The sequence below is a fragment of the Poromitra crassiceps genome (assembly GCF_964638095.1).
Source record: "Poromitra crassiceps genome assembly, chromosome: 6".
Lineage (NCBI taxonomy): Eukaryota > Metazoa > Chordata > Actinopteri > Beryciformes > Melamphaidae > Poromitra > Poromitra crassiceps.
Window position 1 is genome coordinate 23530927 of NC_139627.1, and position 25268 is coordinate 23556194.

The 25268-nt window shown below is 43.8% G+C and overlaps 1 protein-coding gene across 1 annotated transcript; it reads left to right on the top strand.

The window, feature by feature from the left end:
* The first annotated feature begins 789 nt into the window (after positions 1–789).
* On the top strand, positions 790–17645 carry LOC310779094 (eIF5-mimic protein 2-A). Its single transcript, XM_083639593.1, has 12 exons — positions 790–899; positions 1622–1695; positions 3410–3586; positions 8117–8211; positions 10978–11043; positions 11228–11363; positions 14778–14887; positions 15323–15493; positions 15837–15983; positions 16114–16252; positions 16529–16651; positions 16940–17645. The coding sequence occupies exons 2-12, from the start codon at positions 1632–1634 to the stop codon at positions 16969–16971; spliced, it is 1260 nt and encodes a 419-aa protein (XP_083495719.1). The 5' UTR covers positions 790–899; positions 1622–1631; the 3' UTR covers positions 16972–17645.
* Positions 17646–25268: the final 7623 nt, after the last annotated feature.

The following is a 25268-nucleotide window of genomic DNA, read 5'->3' on the forward strand; positions in this document are numbered from 1 at the left end:
GGGAATGAGGTATCTGATATGGCAGCTAAAAAGGCCCTGAAGACAGATGTGAGAGTACAATTTGAAATCAATGCAATGTATAGTGTAATTTATAGATTTATTATGGTATATCTTTTATTTTTGCTAATATGTAGGCTATACTTAAAATAACCCAGTGGCACTGCACTCATCATCTGGTTTATTTCAAGAAAAATATGTTTGGCAAGTGGAAATTCTGATTGGCTGGTAACTTTAAAATCTAGTAGCCATATTAGCTAGTGATCAAAAAAGTTAATTTCAAGCCCGTGTAGAACCATTATCAACAGAATTATAACAGTGTGGCAGAAAGAGTGGGGAAATGAAAAGAAAGGACGCCACTACTTAGATAGCCTACACAAAATAGTGTTAAATAAACTGTTATTTAAGGAGTGAGAAAAGTTCACCCGGTTGTTATGACTAGGCTGAGACTGGGACAGTGTGGAGTGTGGACTGGCATGGGACTAAGCAAAGATGGGCAAACATGAAGATGGACTGTGTGGAACGTGCAACAAACAAACTGTGAAACATGTAGGCTATGAATGCATTATGCAACGGTTACAGGCAAGAACGAGAAAGGCGGTTTCAATGAAGAGCTGCTGAATCCCACTTCCACGATGAATTCATCACTACCATTGATCACTACTCCTGTGGGAAACACCATGAACAGTAATATTCCCGACCTCTGAGAGGCAGCAATGTGCCGCAAGGCATCCAGTCTGCCGGAAAGCCAATAGAAGAAGAAGTGATTCGCTCGTCGCGCATGCGCTGTTGGCCGGGCACTATTTCCTTATCTCCGTAATTTGGGTCGTATCCAGTAATTCAGTTTGTGTCGCATTACTTTGTGTTTTCACCGACTGTTTTTGATCATAAATAGGATTTCGGTAAGCTGCTGTTCGTTTACGTGTAGTCTAATTAAGTGTGGGTCATAAAGATTTGTATAAGGCTTTGTTTGGGGTGGAAATAGGGAAGCTGAATCTGGCTATTACCTGGTGTCTAGACATCTATCCGGGTCTGGTTGTTGGGATGAATGCGGTTCTGCCACAGTATTGTTTCTCTTTTTGTAGTATTTGTGTGGTTTTAACCTCCCCAGCAATTTAGAAAACATGTGTGTTGTCAGATATAATTATACCCAGCGAGATATTCGTAGAAGTAAAGTAAACTGTAGGTAGAAGCGTGACCTCCGAGCAATCTGTGTAGCATATGGAACACATCCACTAACGTTAAACGTAGGCTACTTTCAATAACACGTGACAATACTTTCTGAAAAGCAGTTATCGCTTAAAATAATTATATCGGTATCTAACATACTGTGATATTACTTGCCATTATCTAGGCCTAACGTTGTGCTATGAATGTATGAAGTGAATGTATGGAAAGATTTAGGATATCAGGTTTACCTTGCACTGCATCCCTGATTATTATAGGCTACCTGACATTACATCCACTTTGAACTCATTGAAATGTCAGTTGTTGTGTGTCATCAAGGCCCAGGAGTGTGCAGGTTTTTACTCCAACCAATCAATCATAACACACACTGTTGACTTGTTGGGTGCTCACTGCTAAGTCTGCTCACCCAGTTCTCTCTTAATTCCTTTGTCTTTAGGGTGTCTTTTATGAGTAATCAAAGGCAGCAGAAGCCTACGCTTACAGGCCAGCGTTTCAAGACTAGAAAAAGAGGTGAGATTACTAACTGCTTGTTTTTATTATTACACCTTGGATTTAGCAGGTCAAAATCGAGGCCATATGTACTAGTGCTGCAATCAGTGGTTCTCAAAGTTTTCACATCAAGGACCCCTAAACTGACACAAATTAGACTACGACCATTTGATAAGACAATTTGATTTTGTCCCATTGTCCCCCATTTGATAAGATGTTTGCTTTTAGATGTTCAATTACAGAAACTATGAAACCCATGACCAAAATAGACATACATTCTGTCATTGTTGTACCTTGTATGGATGGAAGTATAGTGAAAATAAATTACTCCCTTTTTTTCTGGGGACCCCCGATGGTCCCCGAACCTATCGTGCGTTCCTTTATCGCAAAAGAACTGGGATGTGGAGGCTAAATGACGTCACCTCCGTTTTGTTAGCATTCCATTTGCAGAAAAGTTGAGCTGGGAAGTTCACTGTTCACTGTCTCAGATCCACTAGCTAGCCAGGCTAGCCATTGTTAGCAATAACAGTTGATAACAAGGCATTTTGTGGCATTTTGCGCATACAAACACTGCAGCCTCATGTCCACACAGATAGAAGTAGGCCGTGCTGTGTGTACAGCTGATTTAATGAGACACAAACAAGACAGAAGTGCTAAATAGCATTTAGCATTTATACGATTAAAACTACTGTTGTTGCACGGATCAGCCATCTTGGATTTTTTACGTCGGGGCTGCTGAGGCTCCTACGAGTTTGGAATGGGAAATACCAGCTCTAGTGACGTCACGTCCCAGCTCATGAACTTTGAACCGGTAAGATTACCAGTTCCCAGTTATAAAGGAATGCACGACTAGTCTAGAGACTGAGAACTTAGTCTACCCCCGGACCCCACTTTGAGAACCACTGTACTAGTGTGTGCTGCATTTTGCTGCATTTTTAACATAATAAGGCTTGTTGGACATTATTCAAAAGCCTTATGCAAGGGAAAGCATACACTAACGGCCGGTTCACACACACGCTTTGCGCGACGCCTTGCGCATATGCTTTAATCGACGCCTACGCATATAGGCATTGCTTCATGCAGCCTGGCGCCTATTTTCGTTCACACAGGACGCCACGCTCTGCGCTACGCTGAACACATGAGCAGCGGTTTTTTTACACTTTTCAGATCTGATTTATAGCATGGGTGAGTCCTCTTTTTTATTGTAATGTGCAAGTGAGGATGTCTGTCTATTTCCTGGCCCGCTGTAATTGTTATTTTCCCTCGGGTAATCATGTGACTATGAGTCATCAACACCATGAGTGAAACTTGCATTGAGACAGGGGGGGTATATATACATCTGACAGAAAAGACGTTAATAGAGGAACACATGAAGGACAGCTCTCCTCTGCTACTATGCTCCACCCTCCCTTTTGGGCAAACTCGGTAGAAAATATGGCCCAAGTCCACCAGAAACAACAGCCAGCTTGACAGTTCAGCGCGCCTAGAGCTGAAAAATAGAACAGACGCCTAAACGATAAATGCAGCGCAGCGTAGGCACAGCGCGAGCGTGGCTTCAGCACAGCGTGGCAGCGGTATGTGTGAACGCTCTCGTCTGTTAACAAGGACGCCTAAATTTTAGGCGTTGCTTAGGCGTTGCTTTAAGCGTCGCTCTAGGCGTGTGTGTGAACCCGGCGTAAGCGTTGCATGTGCATAAGCAGGGAGAAACTTCACTAAATGTCTGTCCTCTCAACAGATGAAAAGGAGAGGTTTGACCCTACCCACTTTCAGGAAAGCATCGTACAAGGTCTGAACCAAACTGGCACTGATTTGGAAGCTGTCGCAAAGTTCCTTGATGCGTCTGGTGCCAAGCTTGACTACCGACGCTATGCTGAGACACTCTTCGACATCCTGGTGGCCGGTGGAATGCTGGGTAATGTGCATGACCATGTCATACGTGGATGCCCTGCCTCCAGTAATATATTAATATAGCAGCCGGTAATACTTGATATTTGATAACACTCGAAAGGACCCTTTTTATTGGGCTTATTGGTATGATGGTGATGAAAAGGTTACCATAAGCCTATGGCTTCTCACCTATCCTTTTCGGTTGTTTTTTGTTAAACACTCGAAATAAAATCATTCATTCATTCATTCATTCAAAAACTACTATAAAATTAGTCCATTGCATGGTCGAGCACAGTGTTGGCATCATCTGAGTCCCAAGAGTCTCAGTAAACAAAACAAGTGAATAAAATGACTTTTATGCAACGGTTACCAACAAATGAAAACAGTTTATATAACATTTTCCTCAAAATAGTGTACGTACAATAAATGCAAAATGGGTTGCTGCTGCAAAATGGATAAATAAATAGGTTGGTTCCCATAAGAGTTAAGAAAAGTTCGTAGACCAATCAGATGGCTCGGCCAAAGTATTTCTGCTATGATACTGAACCTATAATTAAGCCATTGTAATGTTAAGTGGAAGGGGAGGAAATGAGAGTTTAAAATCGTCTGCACTTATCTTCAGACACATGACACATGAGATACTGGCAAAATTCAAACCTAATAGAAGGCACAAAACCCACGAGTAATTAGACCAAATTAGTGTTGAAATGATTCTGTGTGCTCATCCAACAGGGATTACAGAATGTAGGCTAGTTGCATGACTGTCAAGGAAGGATCCTCCATATAACGCTTTAACACCCTTAAGAAAACCGCTGTTGGCAATGTACCATTTTTGTTTGGTGGTGCATTCTTCTTTTGGCTGATTTATAGTTCTGCTTCAGTGTTGCTGTTGCTTCGCTAATAGGTGTCTACGATGTGAGCATTTATAGTTGCATTGGTGATTCTGCACGTAGAGCAGTGAAACACTAGATGGCAGTGGTGTGCTTTGTTAGCAAGCACTAGAACAGAAGTAATAGAGTACCACTGGGATGGCGTATTTTTGTAGGCTTAAGCGCAAATTATGCTCGAGTGAAATCGACGGCGCTGACTGCGCCGAGGGGGTCACCGCAGCTGGACGTAGGGGCAGCTCCTCGAAAATGTGACTCCGCGCCGTCGACTCATTGTTGTGAGGAATGAGGAAATGCCATTTCTTCATTTAACGTGCTTGTCCCTCATCTAGCAAAGCCTTCTGCAGGCTCACCGGAATGAGTTTTGAAATGGAGGGACAATAAAATGTCCCCCCACCGACATGATTGCAAGTTCTTGGTAAACGACACGATAACGTATTGGACGTGTTTTGGACGAGTTACGTTCGAGTATGCACAGTCTCGCTGTCGCCGCTCGTTGGCGGCAAGGCTCCAAGTCGAGGCTGCGCAGAACCTTGTCAGCGCCTTTAATCAGAAATCGCCGCCATGTTGGTTCGTCAGGGAAAAAGTCTATGTGTATGTTGTAGAATGGGGATTTCACTTAAATGCATCAAATAAGGTCTGTGGTTAACAAAAGTTTATGGGAGCGTAAATTTGGGTTCAGCAGATATTCTTCACGAACGTTAATCACGGTTATGGCTTTTGAAGCATTTTCTAAAAATCACAGTTACAAACAAACGCCTTTACGTTCCAAAAGTCATAAAAGTTATTCACGTTTGTGAAGATTATCCTGCTGAACCCAAATTTGCACTCCCATAAACTTTTGTTTTATGCATTTAAGTGAAATCCTCATTCTAAAACCCCATTCACTTTTTCCGTGACAAACCCAAGCACTACTTCCGGACTCATTCCTGCGGTAGACCCTTTTACGGTGGACATCACAAGGTTAGTTGCGCACGCATCGTGGTATACAAAACTCTGTGGAACTCAAGCCGAATTGAGAGAGATCCAGGAAAACGGCATTTTCCAAACGGCATTCTGGGAAACGGAAATTAAGTGGGTACACCAGACAAAATTGCATGCAATGCAGTGAACATTACAATTGATGATATCTAAGTGTAGTGTAGAGCAGTGTTTCCCAAAGACTGGGTTGGGACGGTTGGGACCCACAGGTGGGTCACAGGGGATTTTATTTGGGTCACCAAATACATTTGCAGAATTTCTCCCACAGTCTTTTATTATACCTCCGCCGGCGATAGCCGAGCCAGTGGCATTATGGTTTCCGGTTGTCCGTCCGTCCGATGTTCGTTAACGCGATATCTCAGGAACGCCTTGACGGAATTTTGTTTGGCTCAAACGTCCACTTGGACTCAAGGATGAACTGATTACCGTAAATTCCGGACTATAAGACGCACCGGTCTATAAGCCGCAGCACCAAAATTGACTATTTTTTTCTTCTATAAGCCGCACCGGACTATAAGCCGCGGGTGTTTTGATGTTTAATTACCATATGAAAGGGTTCGTGCACAGAGAGGAATGTCCGGAAAGAGATCGCTGTTTGGGGAAGCTCCCATTTATTAACATTTCAACAAAACAAAACAAAAGTCAGGTCACTAATCCCCAGACAAAATCACACAACAATAGGCTACCGTATATGTGCAGCAAACCTGTAACCAGAGAAGTCAAGTCACTAATCCTCGTCTTCCTCTTCTTCCTGCGTACTGAAACCACCAAAGTCCTCATCTTCAGTGTCGGAAACGAACAGGTTCAGGGTGGCTTCGTCAACCACTCTCCTCTCTCCTTCATTGTCACTCAAAACCAACGAACTCCTCTTCATCACTGTCGGCATCGAACAGCCTCTGAAGCCTCTGACGGCCCTCAGCGCCAGCTGTGGCGGCGTCATCCTTTTCATCCCGCAGCAGTCCAGCGTTTTGGAACCCGTTGGTGATTGTGGATGTTTTCACACTCCTATAATATTCCGTGATCTTCCTTTGTGTGAATTCGCCGAAGTTTGTGATTTTCTCCTGGTAGTCGGGAGGGAGTTGTTCAGTAGTTCTCCCCCGGACGGACAGTCCCTTTCGTCTCATGAATCGGTAGCACCAAGATGGCCCACCTCTGAAATGTTCAATTTTCATCTCGGTGGCGATTGTTTTGGCCTTCAGTCGGATCTGCACCGTGGAAACGCCTCGGCCGTCTCCTCTCTGGGTCAACACCCAGTCCTCAAGGGAATCTTCAAGTTCCGGCCATCTGCTTTTGTGGCCTCTGAAGGACTTTTTTGTCTTATTACACTGAGACAGTTCCTCCTGCTGCTGCTTCCAACGTCTCACCATTGACTCATCGATGCCCAGGGTACGCGCTGCTGCTCTGTTTATTTCTTTTAGTGCGAGTTCGACTGCTTTCAGCTTGAAAGCTGCGTCGTGTGACTTTCTGCGTACCTTCCCCATGGTAAGTGAGAGAGAGACTGCTCGTCTTGTTGTGATTCCGGGCTGATGAACTTTGCTTACCGTAATTACCATATGTAAGGGTTCACGCACAGAGGGGATTGTTGGCTGTTTGAGGAAGCTCCCATTTACCGTATTACCGTAACATTTCAACAAAACAACATAACACAACACCTTTGTTTATTTCGACAGTGCACACAGTGTCCGCGGTGTGGTGAAAAGAGGGCAACAGAGGAAATTAAAACAGAAGTGGATTTATAGGTAGAAAGAGTGCTAAAAAAGAGAGATTTTATTTGTATTTGAAATTTTTTTTCTGAAAAAATCCATAGATAAGACGCACCGTTATATAAGCCGCAGGGGCCAAAAAACGGGAAAAAAGCCGCGGCTTATAGTCCGGAATTTACGGTACATTTTGGTGGTCAAAGTTCAAGGTCACTGTGGCCTCACAAACGCCTTTTTCTAGCTCGTTAATGCAATATCTCAGGAACGCCTTGACAGAATTTTGGCACATTTGGCTCAAAGGTCCACTTGGACTCAAGGATGAACTGATTACATTTTGGTGGTCAAAGGTCAAGGTCACTGTGACCTCACGAACACCATTTTCAAGCTCGTTAACGCGATATCTCAGTAACGCCTTGACAGAATTTCTTCACATTTGGCTCAAACGTCAAAGTCTGGACAGACATGGATGTCGAGTGCTCACTTGTTGGCGGAGGCATATATCGGCGGTGCGGTCGTTCTAGTTTAAAATGTGTATTGTTTTACGGAGAGGAAATAAAAACAATGATACAACCTGTTAACTCCGCCTTGCATTTGCCTTTATCCGACATGTATGTTTTCAACAATAACGTGCATAAAACAAAGTTATGATTTACCAAATGTATATCTCTTCGAAATATGGAGTTTACAAATTCAAGATGATAAGGTGATGTGGAACTGGCAGCAAACATGGTCAAGAACGTTCATTTATTCACAAATTCACAAACCCTAACGACTTATAGATAAGACCTGTTGGGTCGCAATGCTTTGTCATGAGTTTTTTGTGAAGTATTTTGCCTTGTTTTGTTTCACTTAATGTGAAAGCTCTCCTCTGACATTTAAGCATTTAGTTTTGATGCGGTTGGAGATACAAAATGGCACAAATGAAAGCAACTCATATAGGGTGCGTGATGCGTAACACTTACAAAATAAAACTGGTTTGTTTTGCAGCCCCAGGGGGAACCTTGTCAGACGACATGACCCGCACAGAGTTCTGTCTCTTCACAGCAAAAGAAGACACAGAGACCATGCAGGCATATGCACAGGTGGGTGAGTCCAAATCACACTGAATATGAGCACACAATTTCATTCATGCTCCATTTTCACAGACTCAAGTTTGATGCATCTTACAGTCTAAATTCCAATGTTCATTCTGCAGTGGATTAAAAAAAGCTGTTTTGATTCAGATTCAGATTTTATTTACTCTAGACCACATTTGTGGTATGGAGTACAAACAAAACAAAGAGCATCATACAATGGTGAACAACCTGAATAGATCTTTGTTTTACATATCATTTAAAAAGAGGTAGGACATTGATCAAAAAGGCACCCAGTTTACATACTGTATAGTCCCTGGTTTTGTTGACGGCAGTAACAAAATTAGTTTAAACATAGACGGGTGATTTACAAAAAAGGAAGGCAGGTACTTATTTCTATTCTCTACAAGACTTACATTTTTACACTCAAACAAAACATGGAACTCATCTCCCAGACAATTATCATTACATCAAGTACAGAATCTTTGGTTCCGGGATGTTCATTTTGAAAAATTTCCATAATCGAAAATCGGGGGGAAATTAACGATCAATTATCGATTATCGATCATATTAATAATATTTTTTTAATATATATATATATATATATATATATATATATATATATATATATATATATATATATATATATATATATTTAACAAAATGAATGCCTATGGCAGAAAATACGAAAGACAACTTGTTCTCCTCAATGAACTCTTTATTTCAATGTGTCTCCTCTCCAACACTGCTGTCCCCGGCGCATGCCGGTGTGAATTCCCCATGTTTAAAACAGTTTTCCAATCCAATCCAATCCAATCCAACTTTATTTATAAAGCGCTTTAAAACAACCAGAGGAGGACCAAAGTGCTGTACAGGGTACTGAAGAGCAATCAGCTAAAAACAATAAATCAATTAAATCAGATCAAATCAATAAAATGATAAAATGAATAAAAAGAATAAAAAGAATAAAATGAGTAAAATGAATAAAATGAAATAAAATGAATCAAAATTACTAAAATGAATAAAACATAATAAAAGACATTGCGTAAAATATATAAAAGCAAAGTCAATAAAATGCATAAAAAAACAAAACAAAAACAAAGACAAAATATAAAAGCAACTCATGGGTCATAAAATCAGCATCCTACATGGCAGCGAAGGCCAAGGAGTAAAAGTGCGTTTTGAGGAGGCCTTTAAAGTGGGACAGTGAGGAGGCCTGCCTAATCTGCAGCGGTAGGGCATTCCACAGTTTCGGAGCCACTGCAGAGAAGGCGCGATCCCCTCTGAGTTTACGCCTGGTTTTAGGCACTGCCAGGAGCAGCTGGTCAGCTGACCTGAGGGAGCGGGAAGGTGCATGAACGTGCAGCAGCTCAGAGAGGTAGGGGGGGGCGAGGCCGTTTAGGGCTTTAAAAGCAAATAAAAGAACTTTAAAATTAATTCTAAAATGCACGGGCAGCCAGTGGAGTGATGCTAAAATGGGGGAAATGTGCTCGTGCTTCCGTGTGCCAGTTAAAAGACGCGCAGCGGCGTTCTGTACAAGCTGGAGGCGAGCCACGGAAGATCCACTAACCCCAACATAAAGTGCGTTACAGTAATCCAGCCGGGTGGTGACAAAGGCATGGATGACAGCCTCAAAATGCTGCCTCTGGAGCATGGGTTTTATTTTGGCAAGCTGTCTTAGCTGAAAAAAGCTGGATTTAACCACTGCCTTAATCTGGCTATCCAGTTTTAATTCATAATCAATTTTGATCCCTAGGTTTTTTACGATGGGTTTAACGTACTGGGCCAAGGGACCTAACTCAACCAGGGGGGTCACCGAGGAGCCACCGAACACCATGACCTCTGTTTTTTTGTCATTAAAATTTAAAAAGTTTAAAGCCATCCAAGCTTTGATGTCTTCCAGACATTTGAGCAGTGGCTGGATGGAGAAGGAGTCAGATTTCTTTAGGGGGACATATATCTGACTGTCGTCTGCATAGCAATGGAAGGCAATTCCATGCTTCCTGAGTATAGAACCTAGCGGCAGGAGATAGAGCGTGGTGAGAAAAACCATGGTGAGGCATATTTTCCAGAAGCATATCGCGGGCCTTTGTTGGCACAAAGGCCCGTGACCAGCCAGAAAACTAGAGACTATATGAAGCTCCACCTCACGTTAGTCGGCTGTGCAATGGAGTGGGGCGAGGAGGAACGAATTCCACCCAAACCTAGTCCGCAAAAAAAAAAAATATATATATTTTTTAATAACAAAATCGATAAAAATTCCACATGATCGATTCCATTCCTTAACGATCAATTATCGATTTTCGATAACTGATGAACATCCCTAGTTCCTCTCCAGACCTTTATATCTTCCTATAACTTTGGGGGTTCTGTTATTAGAGACCGGGAGGTTACAAATGGCTGTACCCACCTTTTCACAAAGTAAATAATTTTCCAAATTAAAGTCTTGTTTAAATTCACAGTATAGGTCACATGATGACATACTCTGAAGTTCAGAATGCCATTTCTGCAAAAACCGATCTTTTAACCTCTGTTCAGCTTCAACCAGTTAATATTGTCGCACCTTTGGTCCAACCAAATGTAAGAAAAACCATGGTGAGGCATATTTTCCAGAAGCATACAGATTATATAAACAGTTACAGTATACATTACCCGACTAATCTTTGATTATTTCCCCTTTAACAGACTCCCCCAGTAGCCCATCATTCTTTTTTTGATAGAGATGCATAGTGGATATCTTCCTAGCTCACCATACAGTATATGTGTGTCCTTTAGGTATTTAACAAGCTCATCAGGCGTTACAAGTACCTGGAGAAAGGCTTCGAGGAGGAGATTAAAAAGGTTAGTTTTTTGCTCCAGGCATCTTCACGGGAACGCTCGGGACTTGCACAGTTCAGGCTTTTGCCCACTCTCCAATATGGTCTCTTCTACTCTCAAACTTTCTCGAGTATCGCCATCGAGTGTGTCTGACTCAATTCAGTCTACAGATGAATAAGTTTGTTTTCTCCTGTTTGCTCCTCGGCAGCTGCTGTTGTTTCTTAAGGGCTTCACAGAGTCTGAGCGTAACAAGCTGGCCATGCTAACTGGGATTCTGCTGGCCAACGGCAATATCTCTGCCTCCATCCTTAGCAGCCTCTTCAACGAGAACCTTGTCAAAGAAGGTACCTATTTTTGTTGGCAGGCCCAATTATGTTGTCCATTTCAATCCCACAAATAAGGTCCAGATGTAGAAATGGGCGGGCCATAGATCTCATATTTTCAAATCGATGGTGGACACAGTCGACGGCAGTTTAGTTTTTCCTTCTTCAGTGTCTAGCTTGATTTGACATCGGTGATGGGCAACTGGAAGTCATACACAACTCTACTCCTGGAGTTCCTAAATCCTGCTTCTACATAAATTCGTGGCTATTTTGTGGCACTTATTACTGTCTATTTTGCATGCATTTGGTATAGCTGCAAAGATCAAATTTGACTTTTATTTGATTCACACCCTACTCAAACGAAGCACTTGAAAGTATTGAATGCGACCTCAGTCCTCTCACCTTGCATATTTTTCTCTATTTCGATATGAACCATATGCACTCTCCTTGGTTTACTTTACTGTGACCTGTAGGAATGTCATAGCAAAAGATTTACAGCTGTGAGACAGAGGACCATAACGCCCAGTGTTGGGCAGTAGCTTGCTACAAGTAGCGAAGCTACATAGCTTAACTACATTTCTCAGTAGCTTGGTGGTAGCTTCACTACTTTTGAACCAAGTAGCTTTTTCAGTAGCTAAGCTATTTATAGACCCAAGTAGCTTGTAGCTTCCCGCAAAAGCTACAAGCTACTCGTCAGAGAAGATCCATGAGCAAAGCATGCAGTGGAGATTTCTGCTGCGGTTTAGATTAAACAGGAGGAGACATTGCATATGTCAAGTGTGCCTGTGTAGCCAATACACTTCCAGTTCCATTATGACAGACAACAAGTGTTGTTGTCTCATCCTTGCTTTTTAGCATCCTTGCCTCTCTTTCAGCAAGACCCGGCACTACTCTGCCTGATTGGGTTGGGTTTAGGCAATGAAGACTGACGATTGGTTAAGGGTAGGGCAAAATATGTCATGTGCTGGCGAAGTCACATCAGCAACAAACTTTGAAAGATGGCAGAGCCATCATTGTGTTTTATAATATAATAAACAATCAAAATTAGATTTTTTTTTGCCTGCCTATTTGTTTGGTGGAAAGTTGTTCTTTGACATGAAGTTGATAGCTTGCTACATTTCTCTGGGGATAGCTTCAATGTAGTTTAGCAATATTTAATCGAGAGTAACTGATAGCTTAGCTTAATACATTTTCCAAGTAGCTTGCCCATCACTGATAACGCCTCAACATTTTAAGAGCACTATGCAGTCGTGGTGGCAATGTTTTCGAGTCTTGAAGATAAAAACTCTCACTCTCTCAAATAGACTCATGATTTCCTCACTTTTATCTGTCTTACGCAGAATTGCAGTTAACACATGGCTTGGAACACTTAATACTCACGCACAATGTTACAATGAAACTAGTCAGCCAAATGACTGAACTAAAAATATCCAAAACATTTCATTTTCATAATTCCTATGCAATGGCAAGCAGTAGATCTATACAGTCATCTGTCAACAGTGGTAGTCTGAGAAAGACATGTGAAGTGCAAATTCAGATGATGTGAAACTCTCCCATCCTGTAATTCATCCAGTAGAAAATAAATAAATAAAATAAATCCATGGACCTCAAAATTATTCTGTGCGAGGTGATAAATGTGAGTGCATGCTGAGAAACACCCTCAAGCCCATAGTGACTAATGACTCCAGTCCCCCACTGCTGCTACTGACCCAGCCAAGGTTTACATCCACCCTTGACAGCACCAGTCCCCCACTGCTGCTACTGACCCAGCCGAGTTTTACATCCACCCTTGACAGCACCAGTCCCCCACTGCTGCTACTGACCCAGCCGAGGTTTACATCCACCCATGACAGCACCAGTCCCCCACTGCTGCTATACTGACCCAGCCGAGGTTTACATCCACCCTTGACAGCACCAGTCCCCCACTGCTGCTACTGACCCAGCCGAGTTTTACATCCACCCTTGACAGCACCAGTCCCCCACTGCTGCTACTGACCCAGCCAAGGTTTACATCCACCCTTGACAGCACCAGTCCCCCACTGCTGCTATACTGACCCAGCCGAGGTTTACATCCACCCTTGACAGCACCAGTCCCCCACTGCTGCTATACTGACCCAGCCGAGGCTTACATCCACCCTTGACAGCACCAGTCCCCCACTGCTGCTACTGACCCAGCCGAGTTTTACATCCACCCATGACAGCACCAGTCCCCCACTGCTGCTACTGACCCAGCCGAGGTTTACATCCACCCATGACAGCACCAGTCCCCCACTGCTGCTATACTGACCCAGCCGAGGTTTACATCCACCCTTGACAGCACCAGTCCCCCACTGCTGCTACTGACCCAGCCGAGGTTTACATCCACCCTTGACAGCACCAGTCCCCCACTGCTGCTATACTGACCCAGCCGAGGTTTACATCCACCCATGACAGCACCAGTCCCCCACTGCTGCTACTGACTCAGGCGAGTTTTACATCCACCCATGACAGCTAGGAATCTACTCGATTCCTCAGTTTTGCCCGGGTCAGTTTTCTGTCTTTGGGCGACTGTTGCTTTTTTCTTTTCTTTTCCTCCCCCCTCATGTTGATTACTCACTTGGAAATTGATTCAGGTCAGTCTTGCCATTGTGGTCAAGGCTTAACTGCTTATTACCCATCCCCTTCTTATTACCCATCCCCTTCGAACACAAGCCAATTTATTACCCATCCCCTTCGAACGCAAGCCAATTTATTTCTGGGACACAAGGAAGCCATTATTCTCAGCAATACCGATGAAGACCACTTTTCAAATGATGGAATACACACACGGTCACAAACTGAAGACTCTGGGCAGTTTTCAGATGCACTTTGAAACGGTATTGTTGTCAGTGGGCAGTCACGACATAAACACAACGTGAGTCTAATACACAAACAAGCTTAAACAGATATGAGATTTGGGGGCGTCCGGGTAGTGCAGCAGTAGATTTGGGGGCGTCCGGGTAGTGCAGCAGTAGATTTGGGGCGTCCGGGTAGTGCAGCAGTAGATTTGGGGGCGTCCGGGTAGTGCAGCAGTAGATTTGGGGGCGTCCGGGTAGTGCAGCAGTAGATTTGGGGGCGTCCGGGTAGTGCAGCAGTAGATTTGGGGGCGTCCGGGTAGTGCAGCAGTAGATTTGGGGGCGTCCGGGTAGTGCAGCAGTAGATTTGGGGGTGTCCGGGTAGGGCAGCAGTAGATTTGGGGGCGTCCGGGTAGGGCAGCAGTAGATTTGGGGGCGTCCGGGTAGGGCAGCAGTAGATTTGGGGGCGTCCGGGTAGTGCAGCAGTAGATTTGGGGGCGTCCGGGTAGTTCAAACCTGCCTAATCGCATCCCATAGAGTTTTGTTTACCAATGTACTGTATTACCGTTATCCCGGCAGGTCTTTTACCAACAGCTGACTCCCATTTCATCTATTTGTTCAGGTGTTTCAGCAGCCTTTGCTGTGAAACTCTTCAAATCCTGGCTTAATGAAAGGGATATCAACTCTGTCGCCGGCAGTCTCCGAAAGGTCGGCATGGACAGCAGGCTTATGGTGAGAGCACATCTCAAACACAAAGCCTCCAACAGGCTAAGGTGAAGCGTATGCTTCCTGTCATTGGCTGAAGGACAGTCATTGGCTTAAGGCCACTGTACAGTCCAGTGATGGACAAGAAACATTATCTCACAGAGGTAGATTCCCTGCCTACCAACACGAGGGTTGAGGTTGCATAGCATAATCCTCCCACGTGCTACATCCTGCCGGTGAAACTCCTCACCGTCCAGTGAAAAGAAGGGGCTGGCGACTGCACATGTATCAGTGGAAGCATGTGCTAATCTACAGCTCTCCCCAGATCGGCAGAGGGGGTGGAGCAACGACTGGGATGGCAGGGGGAATTGGTGGGGGGTGGTCCATCATCTGGAAAACAAAACGTAGATAGGCCTCCTCTGCTGTGTTGGGGTCTAAACCCACAAATGTGTGCCTTTTCAGGAGCTCTTCCCTGCCAACAAGCGTAGCTGCGAGCACTTCTCAAAGTACTTCACGGATGCTGGGCTCAAGGAGCTGTCGGACTTTGCCAGGAACCAGCAGTCCATTGGGGCCCGCAAGGAGCTGCAGAAAGAGCTGCAGGAGCAGATGTTGCGTGGGGACCCCCTCAAAGATGTAAGCCCTGTCACAAGTCAATCAGCTTCTCTTCATTCAATTAGCCCCATTTTCTTTTCTTCTTTACCTAAGCACTCAGGAACGCACTTCAGATTGCTTCCTTCTTAACCTCCGCCCCTGCTTGCTTTGAGAAATCTAGGAGAGAAGGATGCATTGTATCAGTGTCAAGTTATTGAAATCCACTCAACCTGACCGTATTTTCAGCTCCTGCAAGCTCGCGAGGGTTTGCGTACCCCCAGCTTCTGCTGGATTTGATAAGCAATAAGCCTCAACGTATGTTGGCTGTGATTTAGCCTGCTTTGAAAAATAATATGCCTTCTTTCCCCGGGTTTGGGCCCCACAGAGCATTGCCTACATCCGGGAGGAGATGAAGAAGAGCAACATCTCTGAGCAGATGATGATTGGAATCATCTGGACCAGTGTAATGAGCTCCGTGGAGTGGAACAAGAAGGAGGAGCTGGTCACAGAACAAGCCATCAAACACTTAAAGGTGAGAACCCTATTATAACTGGCTCTCAAAGCTGTCACGCATATTTCATCTCAAAGTTTTTTTCCTGTCTGTTTCAGCATCTGAAAGCAAGCGCCTAACTCCAACATCTACATCTTTCTCCTGTTTTCAGCAATACAGCCCTCTGCTGAAGGCTTTTACCTCCCAGGGCCTCTCTGAAGTGACTCTCCTGCTGAAGATCCAGGAGTATTGCTATGACAACATCGACTTCATGAAGGCCTTCCAGAAGATTGTTGTGCTGCTTTACAAAGGTAAAACCTGTTTGTGTCAGTGAGGCCTTTCTTTTAATCCACAAACGCAGGCACCAAACTATTCATCACCGTGTGGCAGTCACATGTATTTGTGGAAAAACTATGTAGGCATGAGTGAATGATGCCAGATGGCTAGAGATTATAGCCAAAAGTCTGCCTTGATTGATGTCGTCAACCTGCCGGGCGACATTTGTTTTTCAAGCACCTGCGGACGCATCTGTGCTGTTGGCGTCATGTTGAATAGACCTTTTTTTTTCCCCCCGTGGGTTTTCACAGCGGATGTCCTGAGCGAGGAGGCGATTCTGAAGTGGTACAGTGAGGCCCACGTTTCCAAAGGAAAGAGCATTTTCTTGGAACAGATGAAAAAGTTTGTGGAGTGGCTGAAGAACGCTGAGGAAGGTGAGCGAGCCCCCTTGTGGCCTTATGTTTTGCCAGTTGGTACCTCCTTACCTCCCATAGTCATATATTGCCATAGAAAGTGGTCCGGCTTTATGCTTCAAGCCAAGTGTGCCGGAGAATAAATGCAGAGCATGTGTTTCATGTGTTCCCTTTATTTGTGTCTCAAGCTACCAGCACTACCAAATGCCTTGTTCTGTCACATTCTGCTGCAAGTTAGTTTCAAATAGTTTGTATGATTGGCAGTGCGTAGATGTTTGACTAAATTGTATTTATTTGTCTGTTGTTCAGAGTCCGAGTCTGAGGAGGAAGAAGCAGACTGAGGATCTTAAGCCAACTATCATAATCATTTTGTATAATTTTTCCATTAACAGCAGTAGAATGTTTTGTTACAGAAGTCTCCATCTCTAGTTATTTTTTTCCTTTCCTGTTCTACCTCCTCTGCCATTAAGTCACAATGTCTAGTTGTACTGTAATGTAAGGGCTTTCAAAACTTGTTAATTTTAAACATGTTTTTCTATCAGAAGAACCAATGCTTGTAGTCTTCTTCTACTCCTTTCCAGAAGCAGGACACCACGCCGCTTTTAGCTAAAACTGACCGAGCCCCTTTTGGTTTACGAGTCAAAAGGGGATTCTTAGTTTGTAAAGATGGCTCCCTTTAAAATTAGCCAGTTTACAGGCATATTTGACAGATATCTTTTTTGTCATAGGATTCTTATTGCTAGAGGTCAATATAAATGATCTGTGTTGCCATGATATATTGGACCTCTATGAAAGCCATGGCATACAGTTTCCTCACCTCATTTGCATTTCTGCCAACTATACGACAACTTTGAGTTTAATGCCAGATTTGAGCTCCCGCCTTCGTCTCTTTGACGGAGCTGTGCCAGTTTTAACTGCGAAGATTCTGGGGGCAATTGTTCCCAAGATGAACTGTAATTCCTCTCTATATCTTCTGTAACATAACCATGCTAGCTAGCTCCTAGGTTTTTTTAATTTACCCTACACTTTGACTTTTTACAATAAAAGTAAATGAATGGTTTTCATTGCTGGTCTATTATGGGGATGTTATTGCATTGCAAATAGAAAGAAATTTACAATCGTATGATAAAGCATCCAGCCATATGAAAGGTTTCTTGCTGAGATTGAGGAAAATCCCTCTGTACTGTAGGTCACAGATCAGCCTCTGTCCACCCAGGCATTTTCCGCTGACTGATCACCTTTAGCCTCACCTAATCTAAGTGATCAGGAAAGGTGGTGCACTCTGCGTGACGTGAGGGACAAACAACCATCTCATTCACCTCACTTCTATCCCACGTTAAAGGGTCATTACGCCTCAGTCAAGCATGTGAAAATGGGAGTGAGATGGTGATTCAAGAGGTTATGAAAACAGGTCACCGCAAATACTTCATGACAGTTTTAGAAAAGATAAAAGCAGAACAGCTGTTCTACTAGGGAACAAAAAAAAATACTATTTAGACTGGGTATTTTTACATATATCTTGACTTGCGGGGGTCAAGTCAGCAAACTTGATTTTGGCTGAATAAATTATTTTTTAAATCATATTATGGCTGTGAAATGTAGAAGCTGGACCATAAGTGCTCCCTCAGGCAAGAAGCTCTACCGACGTCTTCCCTTTAACTGGATTCTTATAATGTAAGAATTTATCCATGCCTTGAATTATATGGTAGATATAGTAGGCTAGACAACTACAATAGAGTAAGTTTTCAGTGGTATACAATAAATGTAACCATCTGAATATTACACCTGTCATTGTCCTGTGTGGTGGACAACAGGACAAACTACCTTACTTTTTTATACCTAATTTTATAACCTTTTAGGAGACACCATTGACTAGTAAATAGGAGAGAATCTTGCTCCAAATGGTTACAGAAGAGGATGTTGCTGAGAGTAAAAGCTTAGTAGAGGATGCATCAGCTGAGGAGCAAGAGGGAAACAATCACAAATGACCCCAAAATGTGGAGCCCTTTGGGCCAGAAGCACCTGGACCTCCATGGTTTCATCTGCATTTTTGATTTGATTTATTTGATGCATTTTCATAAAAAAACTTTACAAAAGTAAGGTGTAATAAAAAAACAGTCAAGGATTACATAAAAAAGCTTATGCTTATTTCCATTATGGTCCTTGTTGGTAAAGGGGAAAGGGGAGGAGGTGGTTTCACATGAACCAAGAACTGAAAAATGAATGCATTTTCATCCAAAAGGTGTGTGTGTGAGGGGGGGGGTGTACTAAAACCTCTTTCTGCTCGCTCTGCAAACACTAGGCCTACACAGCAGAGCACAATGATCACATGCGACTGATGGTCGGTTTTACTTGACACCAATAGGTGGCAGTAAACCCTTAAGAGATACACACTTCACTTATTAAAACCTCCCAGAGTTGTATTCAAGCTTTCAGAAAGTAGAAAGTGCCATTTTGAGAAACTAGACGAGGGATGTACAGTATATTAGACACAGGCAGAACTACAAAGTATCAGACACGAATATTTTCTCTGCCTCTGTCCCGGGAGGATTTGTTTGCCTTTTGGTTTTATTTAGTATTTCTACAGAACATGAAACAATTTGGGAGACTGACACACCGGCGGGGGGTGGGGGTGGGGGGTGGACGACATGGCTGCTTTTCAGATTGTGTATGCACGCGCGCACGTGTGTAGTGAATGGCAGTGATGCCACCCCTCCCCTTCCTGTTCGATGCATTGGCAGCACCATCTTGGTGTGACTGTTCTCTTGCTTGTCAGCTGCCTGCACGAGGCTGTCTAACGGTACATGCCGCACACACAGTTCCTCCATGCGTGTCATAGTGTACAGGCGCAGAGTATTGCTGCATATTGAAGAGGGCTTGGCTATAATGAGCTGTACATGTTGCAGCCTGCCACATCTGTCTGTTGTTTTTTTTGCCCCATTTTTATTTTTTTATTTATTCCTTTATTTTTTGGCATTCGTATATACTGCTGGATATACTGTAGCTCTGCCAACATGATCAAGCCCCCCCCCCCCCCCCACCTCAAAGGTGTAGCATCTCTCTTGCCTGGGTCCAGACCTTCCAATCCGCCCACTCCACCGAGTTGGCTGCTTCTGAAGATGGAAATGGAGTTTAACGAGTTGACAATTCAGTCTGATATCAGGCTAGCATCTCTCTGGATGCTGCCAGACTATCAGGGTTTAATTTGTTCTTTCTATCAGTGACAGGCAGTCTGGAGGCGTCCGTGCAAACTTTCACGCCAAGGACCCCTAAACTAACACAAATTAGACCACTGACGCCCATTTGATATGATTTTGTCCCAGGATCCCCCATCTGATAAGATTTTTGCTTTTAGATGTTTCATTACAGAAAGTGTATGAAACCCATAACTATAATAAACCTTTTTGATGGGGACCCCTTGGATTCACCCCTCAATGACCCCTGGGGGTCCTAGGTGGGTAAACTACTCATCTTGGATCGTTTACCCACCTCTTTATTTACCACTACACACCCCTGCTCACAGGACAGAGTCGCTGTCTCTGGGGCATTAATTGGGGAGATTATTCATGAGAGCAGAGGGAAAAGAGCACCTCCTGCTGGTTCTCCAACACCACTTCCAGCACCAGGCTGCCATCCAAGGAGTATCCACAGCCAGACCTGCTCAGCTTCCCCAGCAAAGCCAGTAATGTAATGCAGGAGCCACTCTTTAAGCAGGAACAGCCTGCTTTACATTAACACAGTTATTCTCATTGGAGAAAGACAGAAAGAGGAAGCTGTCATGCAACCTAGGTTACAGGGTGGACTTCACTCCAGCCTACTGATACATGTGGAGTCCCATTAGTTGACTTCCTATTTATGTCATGTTAAGGGTCATGCTGCAACTCTCTAATTCCTCTCGATGACATTGAAAACTGCATCAGGGAGAGAAAATTGAAAAACATTTATTTTGGGAAATTTTCGATCTCAGTCGGATTTCACTGCATGAAGCGAACAGAACAGCACTATATGCCAGGGGAGCTTGTGGATCGCAATTATTCTGGATTTCACACTGCGGCTTTGGTCAGTAAACATGACTCAGACTGCAATGCAGAACTCATCTGAATAATGCTGTCAGAAAAACAGAGGAGGACAGGGCCATTGTTTCTTTTGAATGAAAAGAGAGGGCCTTGAGATAATTACTGGGTTTTCAATGGCAACCGCATGCCCCCTCGGGCCACGCCGGGCACAAATAGTTTTTGTTTTTCTGCGATTTGCAAGTGATATCTGTATGCTTTGCATTTCAAGCAGGCTGGTTGCGCATGCTGTTTATGGATGCATCTGCTGGGCCTAGTAACTATATGGAAATCAAAGCAAGATCAACCGGTTGATTCACGAAATGCCACCAATTTGCCCTTGGCATGGATAGCCTTTAGCCCAACATCCTAAAGCAGTGCAGCCTCTAAACCCCTATGTGGCCGTATTATGGTCAAGTCAGCACCTCTGTAACAAGGACTATTCGCTAAGCTCTTTACGCCAATGGGGCTGAAGAGCTTTTGGGGTTATGGGCTAGCAATCACTGTTGCCTGTCAACTCTCCATGCTCAGTCTTTCCCTGGAGGTCGCATGCGCATCCTCCATCCTCGTCAGCTCTGTCTCCTGGAAGCTTGCAGCACAGTAATGGGGGTTCTTTTTAATGTAGTTGTGGGAACCATTCTAGAACTGTCTGCAGCAGAGTCATTCTACATGCATAATGCTCCTGTATTCAGAGAAGATAGAAGGCGAGGTGTGGACCTTCAAGGCCATAGCTGCCAGTGAGACTGTTAGTGAGACTGTAAAGCAGTGGTACGCACCCTTGCCCTACTCAGGAGGAGCCACATTGACAAAAAACTTCTTTGCAAGAGCCACAATCCCAAAAAGTCCATTTCCTCCCTTTATTGAGCCTCGGGTTAAGTATCACTGCTGTAAAGGTAATGCGTCATCAAGATACCGCATCTGAGGAGACTCCATTGTCGCACAAAGGAAGAGAAGGTGCAGCATTTCCTGTATGAGCCAAACATGATGTGTGTAATGCATTTCTTTCAATGGTGGGGAGGAAATCAACAGCACTCTCAAAAAGTGGAGGACCATTCCGAATGACGCATTTGAGGACGACGCCATGCTTTTGCATCATTGGTCTTAGTCTTAGGTGATATGCACAGGCATATTAAATGGAGATAAGAGATGAAAGCAAGAGATAGTAGCAAGAATATTTCTTTATCTGTCATTTGAAACAACCTGAACCTATGGCGAGAGGTGAAATAATTGAAAGGATGAAGATGTGCACTCTGCGCCGAGTGGGCTGAGTGATCCAGCGGTTGCCACAGCCTCAATAATAGAAGTATCTCCAACCTCCCTTAAAGTCCTCCTGCCGGCTTACGGAGAGCGCACTGCCTGTGTGTGTAGCTAATGGCCTGGCTGTGAGAGTCCAGGGGTTTAGTAGCACACCCTGAGTCAACACCGAGGCTCATCACAAACATCATTACTTTCCCTCAGCCTGTCCTCTTTCCCTCCTCGCTCGCAGTAGGGAGCCAATGGGATGGATGGCCTGGTTTGATAAAGATGCAATGGACTCCAGGGCCTGCTGTTGACTGGGAATGTGGCATTTCTGGAGCTGGCAGTCGAGAGAAAAGGGTCTTGAAGGGTCTAGGAGTCAGGAGAGCGAGTCCGTCGTTAGCCGTCTTGCCTCATCTAAGGAATACGTGCAGACAACCCTTTTACTTTTTCACCCTTCAAAATCAACGCCACGAGGCCTGAACAGGCCGCCGCTGGACTGCATTCACTTGGAGAGGGAGGGGGGAGGGGTGTAGTGGGGACGGTGGTATAACTGAGCCCTCCTGGGAACACCACTGCTACATCACAACGCTTTGGCTGTGACAAACCACACTGATAACTTGCAAATGGAATGAAAGTTTGGATCTCCAGAATGTTTTTAACGAGTCTCCCTAGAGTGTGGCATAATGACTGTAACTCTGGAATGGAGAGAGAGAGAGACCATCAGTGAGAGTGAGAGAGGGAGAGAGTTTTGAGTGTTATGTCTGTATGCAGCTCTCTGCTTTCTTTTTTCCCGTTTATGCAGCAGCGGCTCTGGGGACTCAGACAGCAGGCTGTGCCGTGGAAAGACACACGCACAAGCCTCGACAAAACTGTTTGTTTTTGTAGAGAGCGGGCGGGGAGCAGGCATCTACTTCATATTAATAGACTAACCCGGCTTGATTTTCACTGTTTACGGGGGCAAAATATTCAATAAAAGCCAGCCAAATCTGTGAAGGATGTTGACATTATTAGGAATATAATTAGCGAAAACTCACCATAATTCCATTAGGATATGGAGAGGGTTATAGCATGGATTTTTTTTTTGGCTGTTAAAGTGCATGCTTGAAACATTATGCTGCCATATCTAAAATGTGAAATGTACGGACCCTCCCCCAGGGTCACAGCAAAAAATAAATAAATGTTTGTTTGCGTTCCCCCACAATATGTTTTGCGTTGCTCATGCCATAAGCTGTGGAGTGTCTATTTTAAAAACCCATCTTATTTACCCATCTAAATTAGCAACAGCTACAAACTCTCTGTGCAGCACATCTGTTTCATGCTCTGTATTGGAACATATGTTAATTGCATCGTCCCTATCAAATTAAATTAAATTCACTTGTGTTTAAGAAAAGTAAGTCACATAGGGACATTTTGAAAGACTAGATTATCAGGCCGCTACGCATGCGCAGTGCACCCTTCAAATCTAGTTTGGTGGGACTCCGGGCCCCTTGCGCTGGTGCCTCGGGGGTTAATGTCGTATGCGCTGGTGCCTCGGGGGTTAATGTCGTATGAGCTGGCGCCTCGGGGGTTAATGTTGTATGAGCTGGCACCTCAGGGGTTAATGTGCGGGGTGGCGTGATATTGGTCGCCGATGTCACAAACGTGACTGACAGACACCGCCTGCCCGCCTAGGCAGTTTTATTATAGGATCAAACAAAAATTCAAAACAGCAGTCAGTCGACAAGGTTCAGTCTTCCTGGTGGTGCTGAAGGTTATGACTTATATTTACTGCTAGCTTATATGTACAGCTTGTGTAACCTTGTACCAGCGCACCTAAGATGCAAAAGTATTGTGAGAGAACTCAAAACATATTGCGAGGGTCGAGGGGGGAAAAATCGGACCCTTCGTGACCCTATGGGGCTCCATAGAAATTCAAATTAGCTCACTTGAAGATTTCACGGATGCTTTTTGATAAGCTCAAATGTATTTTCCCATGTGTGCATTTTTGCGTGGAAATAACTGATATAGGAAGGAGAACTTTATCTTCGACAAGGTCGATATTCTTTTTTGAGACCACAATTTTCTCAATTCTGAATGACTATTTCATAATCACTCAGGGAGGAATATTCAATGAAAGTCAGGAAAGGGCATATAAAAGCAGGTGTGAACATGGAGTGAGGGGGTAGGGGTCTCAACAGCGTCTGTTTTATCTAATTTCCTTTCATCTTCCCTTGGATTATGTTGACAGAATAGCAGCGGATGAATTGAGATATAAGCATGGTGTGAATCATTTGAGATATGGTCAGATCCACTGAGCATTGGACCAATAAGTGGTGTGTGTGTGTGTGGGGGGGGGGGGGGGGGGGCTGGAGTGAGATCAAGCATGAATCAATGTGGTCATCACAACAAACATGGACATGAGACAGATTGGAATGTGTTTTAATGAAGGGCAAACAAATTGAGAGTTTGGTTTCAATCAGAAGATCAATCACTGGGGTCAGCAGCACACGGTAATTATTCTGTTGCTGGACGCTGACTCTGGAGACCTGAAAAGTAATGAAATAGTCTTGATCAATGTGATTCAAACATTAAAACTAGTTATATTTTGAAATATTGTGGATTGTATAGATGCCGAGAAGAGTAAAAAAAAAACATGTTCAGTCAAAGATGTGACCAAGTCAACTTTGCCCGAGGCACAAGTCTCAAGTCAAGTCCCAAGTCTAAATGTAGAACACCAAGTCAAGTCCTCAATAAGTTCATGTCATTAATGTCAAGTATCAGGTCAAAACATAGAACAATTCAGTCCGAACAAATCAAGAATCCAGTATCAATTTAATATCTGAAAGAAAACTAAATATGTAGGACTTTTCAATGCAATATGGTTTAAAAACTTGGTAAGAGCATTCTATAATCAGTTTCAACTTCAATAAATTCAATCATTCCATACGAAACAACATTTTAATTCAGTCGTCTGCTGGAACAAATCTAATCACTTTCAATCTAGTCATTTACACAAACACAGGATCTATTTTCAAGATTCTACTTTCAAATCGTCAAGTCTTAAGTCTTCTCTTCATGCATCAAATCAGGTCACAAAACTGATTCGAGTCCAAGTCATGTGACTTGCAACGGTGTCTCCGGTTTTCTTCCTACAGTGTATGTGTTCCACATCACAGCACAGCAGGATGGTGGAATATGAAGGATTAACCACCTCACCGGGGTTCAAACCTCCATTCCGCTTGAGCAAAACACAGATTCCCACCCAGCTCGGTCGACCCTGACCTCTGACCTCAGCGAGAAAATAATTTCCCTGTGAAGATTAATAAATTATACACGGGGCCTGGTATTGGTTTATTTTTCTGCATTAA